General features: G+C 36.2%; 1 protein-coding gene across 1 annotated transcript in view; it reads left to right on the top strand.

Moving 5' to 3' along the window:
* The window catches only part of LOC108736467 (probable chitinase 10), a 30951-nt gene extending 18667 nt beyond the window's left edge, over nt 1–12284 (top strand). Inside the window, exons 4-25 of the mRNA XM_025980519.1 lie at nt 1725–1803; nt 1864–2246; nt 2302–2470; nt 2528–2790; nt 2860–3087; nt 3152–3460; nt 3517–3736; nt 3796–4053; nt 4115–4315; nt 6762–7073; nt 7136–7272; nt 7340–7817; nt 7870–8360; nt 8414–9191; nt 9305–9795; nt 9847–10032; nt 10097–10746; nt 10807–10940; nt 11005–11216; nt 11270–11548; nt 11617–11802; nt 11856–12284. Of these exons, the coding sequence (XP_025836304.1) occupies nt 1725–1803; nt 1864–2246; nt 2302–2470; nt 2528–2790; nt 2860–3087; nt 3152–3460; nt 3517–3736; nt 3796–4053; nt 4115–4315; nt 6762–7073; nt 7136–7272; nt 7340–7817; nt 7870–8360; nt 8414–9191; nt 9305–9795; nt 9847–10032; nt 10097–10746; nt 10807–10940; nt 11005–11216; nt 11270–11548; nt 11617–11802; nt 11856–12149 (6738 nt within the window). The 3' untranslated portion in view covers nt 12150–12284. The remainder of the gene's footprint in view (nt 1–1724; nt 1804–1863; nt 2247–2301; nt 2471–2527; nt 2791–2859; nt 3088–3151; nt 3461–3516; nt 3737–3795; nt 4054–4114; nt 4316–6761; nt 7074–7135; nt 7273–7339; nt 7818–7869; nt 8361–8413; nt 9192–9304; nt 9796–9846; nt 10033–10096; nt 10747–10806; nt 10941–11004; nt 11217–11269; nt 11549–11616; nt 11803–11855) is intronic.
* The last annotated feature ends 11419 nt before the right edge of the window (nt 12285–23703 follow it).

Raw genomic sequence — 23703 nt, 5'->3', positions numbered from 1 at the left:
ATTACGTAGTATACAGTTAAATGCATCAAGTGATGTTGAGCATGTTTTTGCCTTAATTCAACTTGGTAAAATTAATATAGTAGTCAGTTCACTATATTTCTCATCGACAAACTCAAGGGAAATAATAAATTCCTATTGCTCCAGCTTGGAAGAAATAAACTTTTCATATCCAAATGTAAATTGGCTATTATTAGGTGATTATAATCTACCGAAAGTTGATTGGTTAAATGGAACTTGGGCTAGTTATCATTTGGATAAAGGGTTGACTACCATAAGTGATTTCTTTACTAACACTAGATCTCTGGTCTGCATTAATATCTTATCAGAGTTATTCATCTTTGGGTGGACTTAAATTTTACTTTACACTGGATACAATGGACAGCTAATACATTAAAAACTTTCGTGACAAATTGTATTGCAATAATATAAGAACTGACAAAACAAGAGAGGTGAAGATAAGTACTATCAACTGAGAATCTCGCGGATATTTTATCTAAAGGACAATTACCTAACGAATTCATAAAAAGTTATATAAATGAAGTGTTGAGATTTTCTTCCCTTATCAAACTCAAGGCAATAGTTGCGTATTGCTTACGTTCTAGTCAAAATTCTAATAAACGTGCTGGAGGGGAAATTACAGCCACGGAAAAACGATATGCAATGAATTACATAGTAAAAATGGTTCAGTTCCAAACTTTTTGAAAAAGAATTCATTAGTAAAAAACAAAGAGCCAGTTATCGTCTGACACTAAATTGAAAACAACAGGTTCAGGAATTAAAACAACATTTTTGGAGGCAGTGGTCGAAGGAAGAATTAATGATTCGTCATCGATGGTACCAAGGCAACCGGAATATCCTGATTGACACCGTGGTAATCCTGAGGCACGACAATCTATCACCTTTACAATGTGTTCATGTTCCGTCTTTGAAATCTTTTATTAATTGTTCTTTAGATTTAAGTAGTTACTAGTTCTAACCAATCTAACCAATAAAGCGATAAAACAGGATTGACTTATCATTATCAATTATACAAACTAACCAATTGGGCAATTTTCATTAGACTAAACGAAGATGTTACATTATTTGACGCTTATTAACATCGTTTAAATTTGTATAGAAATATCAGCTCAAGCCCCATCTGTCAGTACCACAACACAAAGAACAACAAGTAAAATGCCCACAACAAGTTGGTGGGAACCGTCAACTCAATCGACGAAGCCTCCTAAAAAATGCGAAACAGGACAATATTATCCCCATGAACACTGTGACAGTTTTTACGTTTGCGTTAACGGACTCCTTCTTACTCAGAAATGCGGTCCTGGTCTTTATTGGAACGCTGCAGATTCTAGATGTGATTGGCGATTTAGAGCAAAATGTATTGAAGGAGCTGCTTCCGAGGCATTAGATAGATACACAAAAGTTCCTGCAGGTAAAAGTTGCTAGAAAATGTGCATATTTCTGTAGTGCAGTCAATAATAATAGATGTTTCAGGTAGTGCAACTAATATACAGTCCAGCTGCTCATCCGGTTCATACTCTGCGTTGAAAGGTAGTTGCGAAAAATATCTTTACTGTTTATGGGGCAAGTACGAATTATTTGCGTGTTCCTCTGGTCTTCACTGGAACAAAGTAAGTTAAAAAAAAGGCAAAATATGAGTATTATTCGTTTGGAATTTACATGATTAATAAATAATAGGAGAAGAATGTTTGNTAATGGCTGATGAGGAAGTTACTTCTAACTGCAATAGACCAGCCGCTCCCTTAACACCAGAACCACCAAAATCTACAACTGGTTTCGATACAAGTAAGATAGTTTTGAACTTATTTACATACGTACTTTTTTTTTAATTTTAAATTAATACAGGTGCAGAAAGCTCCACCTGGGATTCTCATCATGATCCCGACAGCCATACTTCTCAAAAACCAAGTTCAACTAAAAATCCTCTAACCACGACAGAAAATGATTCTCCTTCAATTTATGGCGGAGTAATCAGTAAACCTTTCCAAAAATGTACCAATAACGGTGTATTTTCTAATATAAAAGATTGTGCTCAGTATTTTGAGTGTCGTGATGGCGTGGCTTATCAGAAATCTTGTTCAAACGATATGCTTTTCAATGTAAAAACTGGAAGTTGCGATTCTGTCGATCCGATAAACTGCAGACCTGGCCAACAGGTTTTTTTTCCAAGTTCGAAACCCTCTGAAGTGGACACTAGACTCAGAGCGTCTGAATCTGTTAGACCAAAGGTAATAGAATATGTCAAATGCTAGAATAAAAACTAACGTATCGTTTTATAAATAGGTGGTTTGCTATATTACAAGTTGGTCTTTCTATAGAAAATCGGATGGAAAATTTGTTCCCGAAAATATCGACCCTAAACTTTGTACTCACGTAGTTTACGCTTTCGCAATATTAGATTCAAAAAATTTGACCATCACCGAATTTGATTCTAATGCCGATTTAGATAACAGTAAGTACAGACAGTGCTACGAAATAATGTGAGATTGCTAAACCAAATTTTATTTAGATTTGTATAGAAGAGTAACGTCTATTCGGGGAGTCACTTCCCTCCTTGGTATTGGAGGCTGGATTGACTCTGCAGGAAATAAATATTCCAGACTCGTTAGAAGGGAAGGTAACAGACATAAGTTTATCACTAATGTGATCGTATATTTAAAAAGGCATGGTTTTAATGGATTACACTTTGATTGGAATTATCCTGTTTGCTGGCAAAGTAACTGCAGAAGAGGTCCTGATTCGGATAAATCAAACTTCGTCAAACTTATTAAGGTTTTACAATAATAATTATTATTATAGGAACAAAACTTAAGTTGTATATACAACATATCATTCTTATAGGAATTAAAGGACGAGTTTGATGAGCAAGATCCTCCTCTAGTTTTGGCTGCGTCAATATCAGGTTACAAAGAAGTAATCGACGACGCTTACGACATACCGGCTTTATCATCTGCATTGGACTTTATGTCAGTTATGACTTATGATTACCATGGAAGTTGGGAGAATGTTACCGGTTATGTCAGCCCATTGTACGCAAAAAATAACGACAGGTATCCTCAGTATAACACAGTAAGTATAAGACAAATAAATAAAAAAGTAAAAGACATTTGCTTTTACTATCCATAAATTGTAGAACTACACAATGAATTATTTGGTATCAAAAGGAGCTCCACGTGAAAAGCTCTTAGTTTCAATACCGTTTTACGGTCATACGTATACTTTAGTGGACGGCGAAACAACTTCTGAAAATGAAGCAGCAGATTCTGGTCCTGGAGAGCCTGGTGAGTACACGAATCAACCCGGAATGCTTGCATACTATGAAGTTTGCGATAAAATTAAGAATAAACGGTGGACACTCAGAAGAGTAGAAGGATTAGGACCCTGTGCATTTTCCAAGAAGCAGTGGGTATCGTTTGAAGACCCTCAATCAGTCAAAGAAAAGGTACTCTGTGATTTAAATGTCTTATCTACTGAGAGTACTATGAAAAATCATTTTAGGCTCGTTATATTCGTTCACATGGCTTCGGAGGTGCAGTTGCATGGACGGTGGATGTAGACGACTTCAATAATAAATGTTGTCGTGAAAGCTTTCCACTATTAAAAGCTCTACACAGAGGATTGGGCTTAATGGCTGATGAGGAAGTTACTTCTAACTGCAATAGACCAGCCGCTCCCTTAACACCAGAACCGCCAAAATCTACAACTGGTTTCGATACAAGTAAGATAGTTTTGAACTTATTTCCATACGTACATTTTTTTAATTTTAAATTAATACAGGTGCAGAAAGCTCCACCTGGGATTCTCATCATGATCACGACAGCCATACTTCTCAAAAACCAAGTACAACTAAAAATCCTCTGACCACGACGAAGCAATCAACAAATGTTTGGTGGGAATTATCCACAGACGAATCAACATCCACGGAATGGTGGAAGCCATCAACGTCTAAAAAAACCACCACAACATCAAAAACTACAACGCCATGGCGAGTTCCGTCCAGTTCTCGCCCCACTAAAACTACTACTAAAAAACCAAGTAAGTAGATATTAAACAGACAATGCGTTCTTAAATATACTAAAGCACTTTTGTTAATCAGACCAAACAAAACCAACTCCCGCTGCAGGCGACCACAAGCCAGAAAAGTGTTATACAAATCAATATAAATCAGATCCTTACAATTGCAACGCATACTATAGATGTATACAAGGAGAATTTAGTCAACTGTTTTGTGCTGGAGGATTACATTGGAATAACAACAAGAAAGTTTGTGATTGGCCTGCTGCTGCTAAATGCAAAGGTATGAGGAATTCCGGTTAATAAATTAAATGCATAATGGACAAATTCTTTCACCGTTTGAGAAATTTTTAACTGTGTGCATGCTGGGCTTTTAAAATTTTTTATGGATGGGCTGTTTTTTAAATTTAAGTACATTATAGCTTTATGGAGGAGCAGTGTAATAAATCAAATTAGTTTAGGGTATTGTACTATATTTAATGTATATAGCTCAAGAATAAACCCTTTCCCATTATTTATCATTTCCAATTCCTTTCGTTAACCAATAGTAGTAACTTACCTTTTTGTATATAGTTTAGGTTTTAAGTATGTACTACATTTTTTTGATTCATAACAAAATACCTAACCAATTCAATAACAAACCAACTAATCAGTACGATTTACCAGTTTGTTAATTTGCCAAACTAACCAATAAACCGATAAATCAAGATTGACTAATCATTCTTAATTATACAAACTAACTAGCTATGCAACTTTAATTAAGCGCGTGATCCGTCTAAACTAAGACGGTACATAACAAATTGGTCCTTCGAGCCGGATTTTAAACATTCGGCAAAAATCTATCGGAATTAGCCCAGCTATTTGATCTAGTTGGACTTGCAGGTCCAACGATCGTTTTAGCAAAATTATTATGCGATGACTATGGCAATATGGAGGCAGAACTCTCAGCGCTCTTTCAAGCATATGAACAACATGGTGCGTCCTCGTCTGACAGTGTGAAGATTATTCAAGAAATTAATGATAGAAATTATACAAAAAGAATGTTAATGATTTAAACCATAATGAGTTTGAAATAGCTGAAATTATATCTGAAATCGGTGTAACGGATGAGAAAACGGTTGTTCGTCATTTTCGGGTTAGTAAAAAAGTGGAGGGCAAAAGCGGAGCGATTAAAGTCGTCAATGACGATCAAAACACCGCGTTTTATATTCTCAAAAACAAAGCTAAATGTAGTGCTCTTCACAAATTAAACTCAAATTTAACCTTTTTGCAAAGAAAACAATTTGATGATTTACCCAAAGAACTCTACACTATGAACAAAACCGGCGTTGTTAAAGCAATCGAGTATGTTCGAGGTGACCCTCGTATTGTTGATGTCAAAACACTTTCTCGTCCAAATCCAAAAAAGGAAACAAGAAACTCAAGTGCTATTACCAAAATGTTCGGGGTTTAAAAACGAAACTGAAAGATTTATAAAATTACAACTTCTTTATAAAAGATTATGATATTTAGAGATATCACTTGGTAATTCTAACATCTATCGTACAGACCGTACTTCCTTGACAAGTAGTCTCAATGAAGGGGGAGGTGTTCTTATTGCAGTTAATAATAAATTACGTAGTATACAGTTAAATGCATCAAGTGATGTTGAGCATGTTTTTGCCTTAATTCAACTTGGTAAAATTAATATAGTAGTCAGTTCACTATATTTCTCATCGACAAACTCAAGGGAAATAATAAATTCCTATTGCTCCAGCTTGGAAGAAATAAACTTTTCATATCCAAATGTAAATTGGCTATTATTAGGTGATTATAATCTACCGAAAGTTGATTGGTTAAATGGAACTTGGGCTAGTTATCATTTGGATAAAGGGTTGACTACCATAAGTGATTTCTTTACTAACACTAGATCTCTGGTCTGCATTAATATCTTATCAGAGTTATTCATCTTTGGGTGGACTTAAATTTTACTTTACACTGGATACAATGGACAGCTAATACATTAAAAACTTTCGTGACAAATTGTATTGCAATAATATAAGAACTGACAAAACAAGAGAGGTGAAGATAAGTACTATCAACTGAGAATCTCGCGGATATTTTATCTAAAGGACAATTACCTAACGAATTCATAAAAAGTTATATAAATGAAGTGTTGAGATTTTCTTCCCTTATCAAACTCAAGGCAATAGTTGCGTATTGCTTACGTTCTAGTCAAAATTCTAATAAACGTGCTGGAGGGGAAATTACAGCCACGGAAAAACGATATGCAATGAATTACATAGTAAAAATGGTTCAGTTCCAAACTTTTTGAAAAAGAATTCATTAGTAAAAAACAAAGAGCCAGTTATCGTCTGACACTAAATTGAAAACAACAGGTTCAGGAATTAAAACAACATTTTTGGAGGCAGTGGTCGAAGGAAGAATTAATGATTCGTCATCGATGGTACCAAGGCAACCGGAATATCCTGATTGACACCGTGGTAATCCTGAGGCACGACAATCTATCACCTTTACAATGTGTTCATGTTCCGTCTTTGAAATCTTTTATTAATTGTTCTTTAGATTTAAGTAGTTACTAGTTCTAACCAATCTAACCAATAAAGCGATAAAACAGGATTGACTTATCATTATCAATTATACAAACTAACCAATTGGGCAATTTTCATTAGACTAAACGAAGATGTTACATTATTTGACGCTTATTAACATCGTTTAAATTTGTATAGAAATATCAGCTCAAGCCCCATCTGTCAGTACCACAACACAAAGAACAACAAGTAAAATGCCCACAACAAGTTGGTGGGAACCGTCAACTCAATCGACGAAGCCTCCTAAAAAATGCGAAACAGGACAATATTATCCCCATGAACACTGTGACAGTTTTTACGTTTGCGTTAACGGACTCCTTCTTACTCAGAAATGCGGTCCTGGTCTTTATTGGAACGCTGCAGATTCTAGATGTGATTGGCGATTTAGAGCAAAATGTATTGAAGGAGCTGCTTCCGAGGCATTAGATAGATACACAAAAGTTCCTGCAGGTAAAAGTTGCTAGAAAATGTGCATATTTCTGTAGTGCAGTCAATAATAATAGATGTTTCAGGTAGTGCAACTAATATACAGTCCAGCTGCTCATCCGGTTCATACTCTGCGTTGAAAGGTAGTTGCGAAAAATATCTTTACTGTTTATGGGGCAAGTACGAATTATTTGCGTGTTCCTCTGGTCTTCACTGGAACAAAGTAAGTTAAAAAAAAGGCAAAATATGAGTATTATTCGTTTGGAATTTACATGATTAATAAATAATAGGAGAAGAATGTTTGCGATTGGCCCCAAAACGCTAAATGTAGTGAATCGTCAGAGAACCCTGATATTGACAACATTAACGAGGTGAACCACGAGCATCCTACTAGTCGACCGACAGTTAAACCGAGTACTAGCAAACCAAAACCTAAGCCTACTACTAGCACTTCAACTACTACCCGTAAACCGTGGGAATGGAAGCCGGAATCTACAACTGCTAATCAGTGGGACTGGAAACCAACAAAACCCACATTCACAACTACCACTGCAGAACCTCCCGCGGTACCTTATGAACCACTGTCGGGTTATTTCAAAATAGTATGCTACTTTACTAATTGGGCTTGGTACAGACAAGGTGTAGGTAAATATGTTCCTGAAAATATAAATCCTGACCTGTGCACTCACATTGTTTACGGATTTGCCGTTTTGGATACGGAACGACTCGTTATCAAAGCACACGACTCATGGGCGGATTTTGATAATTGTAAGTTCCAATGTAAATATTTATTATTTGTTACCAAAAACATCATTTTTAGATTTTTACGAAAGGGTCGTTGAATTCAAAAAAGCTGGTAAAAAAGTAACTTTGGCAATCGGAGGATGGAATGATTCGTTGGGCGATAAATATTCTCGTTTGGTTAATAATCCATCTGCAAGGGCTAGATTTATTCAACATGTAATTGAATTTTTGGAAAAACACAACTTTGATGGACTTGATTTGGACTGGGAATATCCTAAGTGTTGGCAAGTTGATTGTAAAAAAGGACCGGATTCCGACAAACCTGCCTTCGCGGCTTTCGTAAAGGAACTGAAGGAAGCATTCAAGCCTAAAAGTTTACTGTTATCTGCAGCCGTGTCCCCCAGTAAAACAGTCATAGACGCGGGTTATGATGTTGCCACTGTGGCCAAATATCTTGACTGGATTGCCGTAATGACATACGATTTCCATGGACAATGGGACAAACAGACTGGTCATGTTGCTCCATTGTATGTTCATCCAGAAGACGAAAATGTTTTCTTCAATGCTGTAGGTAGTCCATTAATACTTTTGCGTTTTGTTAGAAACTGCTTTTTTTATAGAACTTCTCTATCAACTACTGGATTTCTCAAGGTGCTCCACGTCGAAAAATAATTATGGGGATGCCACTGTATGGTCAGTCGTTCCAATTAGAAAAAGCAGATAATCACGGACTTAATGCTAAAGCTCCAGGACCCGGGCAAGCAGGAGAATTTACACGAGCTGCGGGCTTTTTGGCCTACTACGAAATTTGCAATAAAATCAAAAAGGAGGGTTGGACCGTTGTCCAAGACCCAAAAAGGAGAATGGGACCTTATGCTTATAAAGGAAATCAATGGGTATCTTACGACGATCAAGAACAGATTCGAATAAAATCAGAGTACATTAGAAAAATGGATCTTGGTGGTGGAATGATTTGGGCATTGGATTTGGATGATTTCAATAACAGATGTGGAGAAGGCAAGCATCCATTGTTATCAATTATAAGGAGAGTTTTAGCAAAACCTGGTAGTGGTGCTGTTGAAGTACCCCAATATGTGAAACCTGAACTTCCTGATTCGGACAAAGAAACTACTGAACTTACTCAAGAAATTCCAAAACGTCCTGGAGTACCGGATGTATCCCTCTCAACTTCAACTCCATCTTTAACAGAACCAAATTCTGAATACAAAGTAATATGTTACTTTACTAACTGGGCGTGGTATCGTCCAGGAGTGGGCAGATATCTTCCAGGAAATGTTGATCCTAACCTTTGTACTCATTTAGTTTATGGATTTGCGATTTTGGATGAGCAGCAAATGACAATTAAAATTCACGACACTTGGACAGATATAGAAAATGGTAAGTGAGTCACAAAATTTCAGTGTTTTCGATATTTCGTACATCTCTACTCCTACATAATGCTTTTATGTATGTTTTTTCTTCCTTTTTTGTTGAATTGTTTTTTTTTATAGATTTCTACGGAAAAATAACGAAGTATAGGAAGAATGGTATTAAAGTTCTTATAGCTATTGGAGGTTGGAACGATTCAGAAGGTGATAAATATTCACGATTAGTAAACGATCCAGAAGCAAGAAAGAAGTTTATTGAAAATGTGGTTCAATTCATTGAAGAACACAATTTCGACGGTTTAGATTTAGATTGGGAATATCCAAAATGTTGGCAAGGTGACTGTAGATTGGGACCAGCGTCCGACAAGCCAGCGTTTGCAGAATTTGTCAGAGAACTAAAAGAAGCCTTTTCACCTAAAAATTTCTTACTATCGTCCGCAGTATCTCCAAGTAGTCAAATCATCGATGTAGCATACGATGTACCTGAATTGTCAAAGTATTTAGACTGGATTGGCATAATGAACTATGATTATCACGGACAGTGGGATAAAGTTACAGGCCACGTATCGCCTATGTACGTCTCAGAAGACGATGCAGATATTACATTTAATACGGTAAGATAGAATGAAAATTTTAAGATTAGTTTATCAGTTTGTTTCATCTAGAACTATAGTGTGAACTACTGGATAGAACAAGGAGCCGACAGAAGAAAACTTATTTTGGGAATGCCAACGTATGGGCAATCCTTCACTCTTTCTGATCCTTCTCAAAACAGTTTGAATGCTCCTTCTGCTGGTGGAGGTGAAGCAGGTGAACATACAAGAGCGATGGGATTCCTGGCCTATTACGAAGTAAGCAAAATTCTTTAGTAGTAGATTTTTGTTTGACATATGATGCATTAATGTGCTTTCCTAGATTTGTAACAATATACTCAAAAGAGGCTGGAATGTGGTAAGAGATCCTGAAGGTAGAATGGGACCATACGCTTATTCAGGAAATCAGTGGGTATCATTTGATGACACAAACATGATTCGTCATAAGGCAGAATATATTAAAAGGATGGGACTTGGTGGTGGAATGATTTGGGCTCTTGATTTAGACGATTTTAGTAACTATTGCGGTTGTGAGAAATACCCACTTCTAAGAACTATTAATAGAGTTTTACGAAATTATCCAATACCGCCACCAAAATGCAATTTAGAATCAAATGTCGTTACAACTGGCGATGAATCCACTCCGTCGCCTACTGATTCAGATAACGGTGGAAGTGATGAGGAACTCGTTTGCGATGGAAGTCAAATATTTATGTCTCACTCTACTAATTGCAATCAATATTACTTGTGTAATCAAGGAATGTATGAATTACAAACGTGCCCTTCGGGTCTTTATTGGAACGTAAAGAACTGTGACTGGCCTGAAAACACACCTTGTTCGTCAACAAATTCAGTAAACGGAGCAAAGTTATATCGACGCAAAGGATCTGAAAATTTTGTTGAAGGACAGATAGACGTATCAAACGATGGATACAAAGTTGTATGTTATTTCGCGAACTGGGCTTGGTACAGGTATAATCTTTTCAGTAATACTGTTGTAATAAAATAAATTAATACGTTCTGACTATTTAGACAACATCCAGGTAAATACACTCCAGAAGATATTGATGCTTCTTTATGCACCCATATTATTTATGGATTCGCAGTTTTGGATTCTGAATCTCTAACAATTAAACCTTATGATAACTGGACTGATATCGATAATGGTGATTAATAAAGACAAAATGATTTGAAATAATATTTTATAATAGTTGCCTCTATCTTGTCTAGATTTATTTAGAAAGGTAGCAGCATTAAGGACAAAGGGAGTTAAAGTATCAATTGCACTGGGTAGTTGGAATGATTCTCTTGGAGATAAATACTCTCGGCTAGTGAGCAATGCACAATATAGAACACGGTTCGTCGAAAATGTCATTCAGTTTATTGAAAAATGGAACTTTAATGGTTTGGATCTTCACTGGATGTATCCAAAATGTTGGCAGGTAATATTACACCAAAAAAGTAGGATAATTTAATAAATTGATTTTTCTCTAAGATGGACTGTGAGAAAGGCCCTGATACAGACAAAATTGGCTTTGGTGAACTGATTGAAGAATTAAGTTTAGAGTTTAAACCAAGAGGATTATTACTCTCAGCTGCAGTGTCCCCAAACAAAACGGTTATTGATGCTGCATATGACGTACCAAAGCTTGATATGTATCTAGACTGGATGACTGTTAGGGATTACGATATTTTTGGATCTTGGGACAGCCAATCTGGTCCTTTGGGTCGGCTCTATCGTTATTCAAGAGATCAGGATAATAACTACAATTCGGTAAGTAGCTATCTTTTGTTTTGTTTATGGAAACAGTAGACAATAATAGAAATGCAATGTATTTATAGAACTTTTCACTTAATTACTGGATACAAAAAGGAGCATCCCCAAATAAACTAATCATGGATATTCCGTTTTATGGATACTCTTTCACTTTAGCAAATTCCAGAAATAATGTTCTCAATGTAACAAGTGTTAGTCCAGGAACAGCAGGTCAATTCACAAAAGCTGAAGGATTTTTAGCATTCTACGAGGTAAATATACAACAATTTTACATAAATACATATTTTAATTACTACTTTTCCAGATATGTGACATGATAAACAACGAAAAAGATTGGAAGGTAATTCATGATCCTGCAGGACGAATTGGATCAAATGCAACAAAAGAATATCAGTGGATGTCATATGATGATATTTCAGACATAAAACGAATATCTGAATATTTAAAAGACATGGGTCTTGGAGGTGCCATGGTCTGGTCACTAGACTTAGACGATTTTAGAAATAGATGTGGGTGTGGGGATTATCCACTTCTTAAAACTGTGAACTACGTTTTAAGAGGATTCCCATTAACAACCACCCACGAAAATTGTACATAGATAATATAATTAATTACTGTTAAATGATTATTTTAAAAATAACCTACATTAGAAAGATATTTCGTAGGAAATTTAACGTTGTAAAAATAAAATAGTTAAGGGCTTTTCCACGGAGAAAATAAATAAAGTTATAAAGAATAAGTGTATTTCTGAATTCAATTTCTTTATCGTTTAAGAATTTCCAACTGTATGTAGAGGTGATTTAGAATTTCATGGGCCATAAATGTTTAAAACTCCGTCCGTTCATTAACTTCTTAAAGACATTGAACGTCTCATTGTTTACAGTTTATGTTTCTGGAGTTCCGTTCCTGACTGTAGGTATAGCGAGGGTAACAAACCAGTCAATGTTTTTGAAATGTACAGTATGAATGCAATAATGAGATTTATTTACGTACCATGCAACAAGCACATTGACGTTAATATTAATGTTACTTATAGTTAAACCCAGAAAGGGAGGGTACGCTGATTATTCGCTGAGTTATGAGGTCGAAAATCGAGAAGCGTCTAAAATCAAGTCAAATAACTAGATGTAATTGGGAATTAAGTTGAATTAAATTTTTTTAGGTCCACATTCCTCTATACAATACGAAGGACATAACCTGATAACGGCCTCTACGTTGATATTGCTTTTTTCTACTTACCACCGTAGTCTTATGGTCCTAAGCAATCAAATAAAAGCATTCTTCGGTTTTAATATTTAAATGGGCATGTTTCAATGCTTAGGGTCATAAGCGACTAGGATATCAGGGTAACAGAATGGCATACTTGCCTATATTAAAAAATTATTACTCATAGTTAATAGTTTTCAATTACATCTAGACATCATTAAATAACCTCAAACCCGCGCGTGCGTCAAAGAGAATCGACTGTCTGCCATTGTTTGCTGTCAGATATTTGATGTGTCAGTAGCTTTGTTTTCTGTATTTGTGAGCGGTGTAATGGCGATTTGTAAGTGAAAAACATTGATATTAGTTGGTATTGTACCTTGTAACAATGGTAATTTAACGGTGACGGAGTCGTGGCGAGAAAAAGAAGATGGGGATTACATTTCACAGGTAATTTACTACAGTAATAAAATTAATACCTTTAAAGTTATCGGTACCTACCGCTTATAAAAAACCTAACCATAAATCGTTGACACGTTGAACTATGTTTTCAATCTTTTAAAGTAACAAATAGTTTGTTCCTTATCACAAAAAACATTCTTGAACTAAATGGAATACTAAATGGTAATTAGGTAATGGTGGAGATTAGCGATTCCGATGTTGTTAAAATTTTAGTATTCTATACTATTCGTCATGCTGATCAAGAATATACGTGTTGTGCTTCACATACTTTTTCAAGTTTGAAAAATTAATGGTCTAAACTAGCCCCCCTCTTCTTCCCTCTCTCACCCCCGACCTAATCTTGTCTGAAATATTTGCGAAAAAACAAGTTTATCGATATTCCTCAAATATTTCATGGAAGATTAGGTTGAAAGTGAAGGGGAGAGGTGTTAACAGTTTTGGACACCTTTTAAATAACCTCCTGTCTCTCACCCTTTCGACCCAATCGTGCATGAAATATTTGCAGGGTGACAACTTTCAAACCACCCCTCTCTTCTTCTTTAAACTTAAACAGTGTCTATAAATGCAAAGATTTCTGCAATAACAAAACTGTTGCAACTTTGAATTGTTACTGCACTTAATTGTTGAAAACAATATGGGGATAATTGCAAAAGAGATGAATTTAATTTATTTTTTTAAAATGACCTAAATACAAAACAAGTAACAGGATATACCTAGATTAATTTAGTTTACCTAATGTTACGTTAGCGAATGTGATAATGATACGTCTTCGAAATTTAACATTTCCCTCGACTTAAATTTTTTGTACATTGAAAAAGAATAATGTACCAAAAAATAAAAGTGTTGGTATAAAATTTTAGTTTTAATATTACTATAAAAATTTCACTCTAAGGTAGCACTACACTAATAAATGCCACTTATTTAAATTTTCAAAACGAAACAGAGATTTTCTAATAGTTTTTCTTCTGTAGAGGTGATAGGTTATGTAGTGGTGTCGTCTCTATTTCTTGGTCGATTGTAGTCTCTTTAGGTATATTCAGGACAGGTGCTGCATATAACGTTGAGGAATTCCAAACGAATTTGTCGTTTTCTTAATACAAGTTGAACTACATCTAAGGGTGAATAGTTTGAAACACAGAGGACAGTAAAACATTACATGAAGCAACAATTCACTATCGTAGTGACCATCAAAAATCAAAGGAAACCAGAGGGCGAAGTTGTTCGTTCTTGTGACCGTTTCAGGTGATGTTTAATCAGCGTCAATTCCTCCTGATGGTTAAAAAAAAGTGATTTTCACAGTTGGTAATTTGATCTGTTTAGCTACTTGCTCACTTTCTATAGAACAGTCTTCGTTGGTGGGGATGAAGGTGGAATTTAGTTGAGCTTAATTTAATTGATTAGCTGATGATTATAAGTGGATGTTATTAGCAAAATATTCCTTATAATTTAGGCCAAGTTGTAGTATTCCGAAGAAAGTGATTTCCTGGAACCAAATGTCTTGGCGCAGACATTTATACGCAAATGTTGTAGGAGCGGTCAGTAGAAGAGTCCATTCATTGGCGGTTAAAGGTTTCTTTACTCAAAGAAAGTGTCTTAGGTTGGCATAACGACGATTAGAAGGAATTAGATCAAGTTTCCATATGTTGTTGGATGTTACAGTTTTCATTTCTAATGAATATTGAGTAATAATTGCTGTCGACCGGCGGAAATCATTAATCCGGTACAGTACGACAAACGTAGGCTTTGATCGTGCTAGTGCGGCAAATTGATAGCGTGGCAATAGAAAATTATAATGTCTTTTTGAATTCAACATCGATTTTAATTAATGTCTAGTTTGTTAAACATCGTTTTTGTCTGTACAGTATCGTTTTGGAGTTATTCAAGTTGGAGGAGAGTACTTCACCTGTACATCGATCGTCAAAGCAGCCATCAGAGAACTTCTCAGTAGTAAGTCTTTAAATTGCCTTTTTTCCTTTTTTTCTTTTCGTTTCCTCACGAATTAAGTAATCTACAATTCATCGTCATGTCTGAATCACAAATTAAAACCCTAAATCATCGACGAGGTTTTTGTAAAGCGCAACTTATAAGGTTTAAAAAATCGGTGGCAGAGTATAAAAAATCTAAACAGATTGGCGTACTTAAGGCACAGCTAAGTCGCATAATGGAGACTGGGGACGAATTGAATATACGGAAATCGAAACTATTGACGAGTCATCATCGAAAGAACAACAAGAACGGGCAGATTTCGAAAACAACTGGTACCAATGTGTAAGTGCAGCAAACGAACTTATAGAACGTTATCAGAACTCGTCCTCAAATTCCACAGCAGGACAATCAGCCGAAAATTCCTCAACACCGTCTAAGATGTTAACGTAAGCTGCAGGTTACCGAAGATTTAACTTTCTACATTTGACGGATCTTACGACAAATTTTTGTGATTCGTTTATTTCTTATTCAGAAACCACACTATTTACGTTCATGTTTTAAGGCAGGGGCTGTGGATATCATTCATTCGTTGGAGTTATCGGAAGATAATTACCAAGTCGTATGGTCGTTTTTAAAGGAGCGTTAAAATAACGAACGTGTGATTATCCTAAAACATGTCAATGAAATCTTAAAAGTAACAACAATTACACGGGCAGACAGTTCACAGCTTGGAAAATTGCTCACTTTGCAAAGGTGTTAACAACTTTAAAAGAACCCATCGATTCCTATGATTCACTACTTGTAGGCATTATTCTACCAAAATTCGACAAGGACACACGTAACCGCTAGGAAGTAACTCTAGTTGGGACAAAAAATGCCGACAATGAATGAAATGATGGAGTTCTTGGATAGACACAGACAAACTCTCGAAGCTACGCATACAACATCACACAAAAAAATAGTTAACTCTTTTCGCAATATTAGCAACAAAAATCGACGTTCTAATCACTATCAGCAGAATTTTCATTCTGCAAATACAAATTAACTGTTCATTGTGTAAGGAAGGTCACTATCTCTGAGAGTGTCCTACATTTCTACAAAAAATGTTACAAGAGAAATGAAATTTTATCAAACAAAAGGGGGGTTTGTGTTAATTGTCTGAAATCAAATCATCAAGGACGAGAATGCCGCTCCACACATTCCCGAAAATGTCCAAGAAAATACCACACATTACTGCACTTCGATGTGCAAAATACATCTCCAGATATCATAATTCAACCTTCGACAAATGTAGCTATGCTTGTTAATAATACGTCTCTTCAAGAGTACTTTCAACAGCGAAACTTTTTATTCAGGGCAATCAAGGAACATATCACGTTTGCAGAGCACTTATTGATCCAGGGTCCCAGTCACACTTCATAAATGAAAAATTGGCGAATAAGTTATAACTCGCACACAAAAGAATTCACATCCCAGTTACTGGCCTCAATCAAGTACCTATCAGCATCACATCACTAGTTAGCAGTACGATAAAATCAATTCACACCGATTATAGCAAAAACCTCACGTTCTTAGTCATACCAGAAATAACTCAAAGGCTTCCAACTAATAAACTTAAGTCGTCTTCAATTACTAAATTTACCGCTTGGCGATCCTTCTTTTCATATTCCAGCGGAAATAGACGTTCTTTTAGGAATGGAAATATTCTACTTTCAGAGCAGTACTTCAAAATTTCCAACTTGAATGGTTTTTTGAAGGACGAGCTTTCACCGAAAGTTGCATCTTACAACAATCTCTTTGTCACCTCAACGTAGACAATTTTAATTAAGAAATCTCCAAATTCTGAGAAATTGAAGAGGGGCTTGCAATAATATACCAATCACCAGAAGAAAAGTCTTGCGTGGCACATTTTCATGAACATGTACAAAGGGATGATACTGGGAAATTCCTTTCAAAGAAAATGTAAGTGATCTTAGAGAATCGTACAAAACCAGTAATACGTAGATTCTATTCGCTAGAAAAAAGGCTGAAGTCGAACACTGAAATGAAATCTCAGTTTGTTAACTTCATGAATGAATACCTCTACTTAGGACACATGGCGACAATCAACAAAGTCGAGAAATAGAAACGCGGTTATTATCACATCATCTAGTAATAAAAGAAGACAGCTCGACAAAAAATGTGAGGGTAGTATTTGATGGATCTACCGAAACTTCAACGAGTTTGTCTTTCAATGATGTCTTATTAGCTGGTCCAACTCTACAGGACGACATGTTTACTTCCTTAGAAAGATATCTCTCATTTCCTATCGTTTACTCTGCAGTCATCGAGAAAATAGATCCTCGCAGATTGGGCTTACCAACGAATTCTATGACGAAAAAATCCTGAAGACGAATTAGAAACATTCGTATTAAAGACTGTAAGTTACGGATTAAAGTCATCTCCTTATCAAACCGTGGAATCATTGCAAACTGTACCAAACTGCACGAATCGTCACATCCTAGAGCAACAGCGGCCGTATTACTGGCAGGATAATATAATCTAAGGCAGTGTTCTAACGATCCAAGATTAATAGAGTCATTACCAAAAACAGACGTCAATAAAAAGTTGAAAACACTATACAGTTAATAATCGCTAGTTCACTAGAAGTCAACGTACTAAACTAAGGATTCTTTCCCATATAGCTAGATTATTTGAACCGCAATTGTTCAGACAAAACTCATCATGCAACACCTGTGGCAGGAAGAAATGGATTGGGACGATTGCGTACCAAATCATATTTACAACTAGTGGCAAAAATATGTGAAAACTCTGAAGAAAGAAAGAAAAGGCTAGAAGCGTTCGAAACAGGAGAATGATGAGGATACCGTGGATAGAGAAAGTTAGAAATGAAAAGGTATTAGAAAGAGTAAGAGAACAGAGGACTCTATGGAAGTCAATAAGAAGTAGGCGAGATAGGTTGGTAGGACACCTTCTCAGGCAAGAAGGTCTAGTCAGAGACATATTAGAGGCAGAAACGGGAGTTAAGAGAAATTTTGTTTCGGTTATAAAATTTATTTATTTATTTGGGTACCTACAACATTTTGTATACCATAGTTTGGTCACGTAGCTATCCGACCAAGGGAAGTTCAACAATCCCAATTATGTTGTTACCCGTAGTTATGGCGTTTGCACTCCTCCGGTGTCGTTTAATTTGTACCATAGCAGTAAGATAATTTTAAGAAAAGTTGTATCAGTCATCACTCAGTTTTTAGTGGTTTTAGTCATCAGTTTCTCGAATAACTAGCAAAAATAGTTTAATAGTCATAATAATTTCTTCATTATCACCCTAATTTTAAGCTGTGTATATATTTAAAATTAAAATATTAATTAAATTCTACGAAGTGTTTTTCTTACAAAAAAACATCTCAAAAGTAGAAAAGAAGTGACACAACTGTGCAAAGCAAAATCGTACATAACAAAATGGTCCTTCGAGCCGGATAGTTAATTGCAACGTTAAAAAACGTTATTCTGGAACAATCATAGGCTGTTGTGGGTGATAATCCAAATTAGTTATTCGAGAACAATCATAGACTGTCGTAGTGGGTGATAATTCAAGATTAGGAAAATTGTACATTCGCTACAAATACGAGTTCAACAAAATAGCAGATATCGTCGCATCAGATTGGTTAATCGCTTAGATTTGGATTTTGAGCATATACAAAAATCAAGTAAGTGCGTTATCCCTTATTTCCTTCCTCATTTATTTCCCTGGATATTCGATTACGTGTCAGTAATATGGAAACTTTAAAAGTTTTAACTTCTCAAAAAGCACAAATTAAGTCTCGCCTCACAAGATTTAAAAATAGTCTTGATAATTTAACAAATAAAGAAATAGTAACTGAAGATGAACAGGTAGAAATTCAAGATCGTCTTGCAGACATTACATAAGCTTTAAAGGAATATGAACAAGTACATTTCAAAATTGTTAGTATGTCGGACGATGTTGCACATGATCGCGATATGGAAAAATTTNGATTATTATTTGTTCCGGTCACTCCAAAATTTTTTAGACGGTAAAACCTTCACCTCAAATGAGGAGGTCAAAAACCTCCTCGATCAGTTTTTTGCCAGCAAAGACCAAAAATTTTATGAGCGTGGAATTATGCTACTACCAGAAAGATGGCAAAAGGTGTTAGACCAGAACGGTCAATATATAATTTAATAAAGTATTTGTTTATTATACGAAAACTGTCTTTCATTTCCACACAAAAAACGAAATGACTTTCCGAACAACCCTATAGTTAAGGTTGTGGGTTGTTCTAGTCTTAGGGAAATGCGAAGATTAGCTCAGGATAGGAAAGAGTGGAGGTCCGTGTCCAACCAGTCTTAGGACTGACGACCTTATGATGATGATGATTATGATGATGGTGATGTCATGTTCAAATGAGAGATATTTCTCACTACTTAGACGATTAAAAAATTGCCTTCGCGATAGATTATTGTATTTTATTAAAAAAAGACGTGAATTATCGCACGGTTTACCCAGTGTGCACCTGTTATTACATAGGTGTTACATGCATCATCAGATGTTCAGCGTGGCGCATTTTGCAAGCTACTAAGATTACATAAAAAGCCTATTTCTTCACAATATAAATTAATTATGTTTGTAACTTCTTTTAGAGTAGATACGTTTTTTTCTTGTAATTAATATTAGTAAATTTTTAAAAAGTCAATTTTGTCCGTCGAACAGTTAAGTCGTGTCTGTTATCAGCACATCATGTTAGTTACTTCTTATAGTTCGCTCGCGATGCGGGAAAGAATCGTTCGTTGTTCATTTTCCACTTTGATATAAATTTGCCAGGGCCTAGAGAAACAGGTATTCAGCCCCACGACGAAATGTCCAATAAACGACGTGTATAAAGTTAGCAAGGCAACTTGTTCAAATGAAAAAATCGTTTTAATGATAATTTGCCGCTAATTACTTGTGAAAGAAAAAGAATTGTCGTTTCTTATTTTTAAAAAATATTGCATGTTTTGCTAACTTGATATAAAGTTAGCGAAACACCTAGGGCGATTGTCATTAAAAAATAATTTTTGACAACAATTGATAGGAATTTGCCATGACAGAATGATAAATGAAATCTTGCCCCCGTCTGGGAGGTGTTTTGCTGCGAATCCCCAAAGGTCACTTCTTTTGCAAATAGGTCGGGAAATTTTATTACTGAAAATTGAAATTTAATTACTGAAATGTCCACAACTAATTCGTACAGAGTGAATGGCTAGTTCCCGGGGTGTTTTGGTGCGAATCCCATAAATATCACCTCTCGTGCAAAAAGTCGAGAAATTTCATCACGAAAAACTTCCAAAGTCCACAATTAATTCATCGAGAGCGAATGGATAATTTCTGTACGATAAATGAAACCTTACCTTTCTCGGAGAATGTTTTACTTCGAATTCCCGAACAGACACTTCCTTTGCGAATGTGTTGGGAAATTTTATGACAGAAAATTGCTTATGTCCACAATTAATTCGCACGGAGTAAACGGCAAATTTACACGAGTAATTTGCGCGTGATAAATGATATCTTACCCCCTTTAGGGGTGTATTGCTGCGAATCTCCAAAAAATCACTTCTTTTGCGAATAAATCAGGAAATTTTCCGTTTCTCGAGTCTCACTGTCAGATTTAATGCAATAGTTCGTACGCAAATGACAGACATTGAACGATTGGTTAAAGATTAATTAATAAATAGATTATTAAAATACTGAAAAAAGTATGTATTTATCCGACACAATTATGAATAAGTTATAACTTTTCATCGAAATAAAAAGCAGGAGTTTGGTGATTCTGAATACACGAGTATTAATTGTATCATTTGACGAATTAGTTGCGGATTTCGAGAATTTACCGTAGTGCAATTTCTCAGTTTATTCACAAAAGCAGTGAGTTTTGCAACAGAACACCCTTGGACGGAGGTACTTTATTTATTCAAAGGAATTGGCCGTTTACTCTGGGCGAATTAGTTGTGGACACAGGAAATGTCCGCAATGAATTTTCCCAGTCTATTTGCAAAAGAAGTGACTTTTGGACGATTCGCAGAAAACCATCGCCGGAAAAGTACAAGAATTTATTTTCGCCCGACCGTTTTTCAAGGTAATTTAATGTTTATCTCGGGCGAATTTGTTGTGGATTCCGGGACTTTTTTGCGATGAAATTTCTCGGCCTATTCGCAAAAGAAATGTGTTTCTACCACAAAACAACCCTGGAAGGAGGTAACACATCATTATCGTTCGCAAGTTATTTACGGGAATTCTTCGTTTACCTCGGACGAATTAGATGTGCATCTGCGGAATTATCACAATGGAATTTTCCGACCTATCCTCAAAAGAAGTGACCTTTTAGATAATTGTAGCAAAACATCCCCGGAAAAGAATCAGATATATTTTTCGCCCGCGCGTTTTTCGGGGAAACATGAAGTTTACCTCGAGCGAATTAGTTGTGGATTTCGGGAATTTTTTGCGATGAAATTTCCCGGCCTATTCGCAAAAGAAATGTGTTTCTACCACAAAACAACCCTGGAAGGAGGTAACACATTATTTATCGCGCGCAAGTTTCCAATGGGAAATTGCCGTTTACCTCGGACGAATTATATGTGCATCTACGGAATTATCACAATGGAATTTTCCGACCTATCCTCAAAAGAAGTGACCTTCTGGACAATTGTACAAAACATCCCCGGAAAAGAATCAGATATATTTTTCGCCCGCGCGTTTTTCGGGGAAACATGAAGTTTACCTCGAGCGAATTAGTTGTGGATTTCGGGAATTTTTTGCGATGAAATTTCCCGGCCTATTCGCAAAAGAAATGTGTTTCTACCACAAAACAACCCTGGAAGGAGGTAACACATTATTTATCGCGCGCAAGTTTCCAATGGGAAATTGCCGTTTACCTCGGACGAATTATATGTGCATCTACGGAATTATCACAATGGAATTTTCCGACCTATCCTCAAAAGAAGTGACCTTCTGGACAATTGTACAAAACATCCCCGGAAAAGAATCAGATATATTTTTCGCCCGCGCGTTTTTCGGGGAAACATGAAGTTTACCTCGAGCGAATTAGTTGTGGATTTCGGGAATTTTTTGCGATGAAATTTCCCGGCCTATTCGCAAAAGAAATGTGTTTCTACCACAAAACAACCCTGGAAGGAGGTAACACATTATTTATCGCGCGCAAGTTTCCAATGGGAAATTGCCGTTTACCTCGGACGAATTATATGTGCATCTACGGAATTATCACAATGGAATTTTCCGACCTATCCTCAAAAGAAGTGACCTTCTGGACAATTGTACAAAACATCCCCGGAAAAGAATCAGATATATTTTTCGCCCGCGCGTTTTTCGGGGAAACATGAAGTTTACCTCGAGCGAATTAGTTGTGGATTTCGGGAATTTTTTGCGATGAAATTTCCCGGCCTATTCGCAAAAGAAATGTGTTTCTACCACAAAACAACCCTGGAAGGAGGTAACACATTATTTATCGCGCGCAAGTTTCCAATGGGAAATTGCCGTTTACCTCGGACGAATTATATGTGCATCTACGGAATTATCACAATGGAATTTTCCGACCTATCCTCAAAAGAAGTGACCTTCTGGACAATTGTACAAAACATCCCCGGAAAAGAATCAGATATATTTTTCGCCCGCGCGTTTTTCGGGGAAACATGAAGTTTACCTCGAGCGAATTAGTTGTGGATTTCGGGAATTTTTTGCGATGAAATTTCTCGGCCTATTCGCAAAAGAAATGTTTTCTGCAACAAAACAACCCTGGAAGGAAAGGAGGTAACACATTATTTATCACGCGCGAGTTTCCCATGGGAATTAATCGTTTACCCCTAGCGAATTATTTGTGGATATAGGGAATTTTCCTTGATAAAATCCCAAAAAAGTGACCTGTTCGGCATTTGCAACAAAACATCCCCGGAAAGGGATAAGATTTTATGTTTCGCCCGCGCGTTTTTCGAGGTAATTTAACGTTTATGCTCAGCTAATTAGTAGTAGTGTCGCAAAAAAAATGTGTTTCTGTAACAAAACAACCCTGGAATGAATACATTATTTATCGTGCGCGAGTTTCGCATGGGAATTAGCCGATTACCCCATGCGAATTAGTTATGGACAAAGAGAATTTTTCGTAATGAGATTTCCTGACCTATTCACAAAAAAGTGACCTTTTAGAGATTCGCAGCAAGATATCCCCGGAAAGGAATAGGACTTTGCTTTTCGTCCACAAGTGAGAATTTATCCTGCACCCCGGGCGAATTTAATGCGACTTATTCGCAAAAATACTGATTTTTGGGGATTCGCAGCAAAACACTCTCAGAGGGGGGTAAAACATCATTTACTGCGCAAAAATTACTCGTGGGAATTTGGCGTTCTCCCTGGGTGAATTAGTTGTGGACCTCGGAAATTTTTCACTATGAAACTTCCCGACCTTTTCGCAAGAGAGGTGATATTTTGGGAATCTGCAGCAAAACACCCCTGGAAAGGGGTAAGACATTATCTATCCCGTACGAATTACTCG

Source organism: Agrilus planipennis, unplaced genomic scaffold (genome assembly GCF_000699045.2).
Source record: "Agrilus planipennis isolate EAB-ADULT unplaced genomic scaffold, Apla_2.0 scaffold127, whole genome shotgun sequence".
Classification (NCBI taxonomy): Eukaryota; Metazoa; Arthropoda; class Insecta; order Coleoptera; family Buprestidae; genus Agrilus; species Agrilus planipennis.
This window is presented reverse-complemented; position numbering and strand designations above follow the sequence as displayed.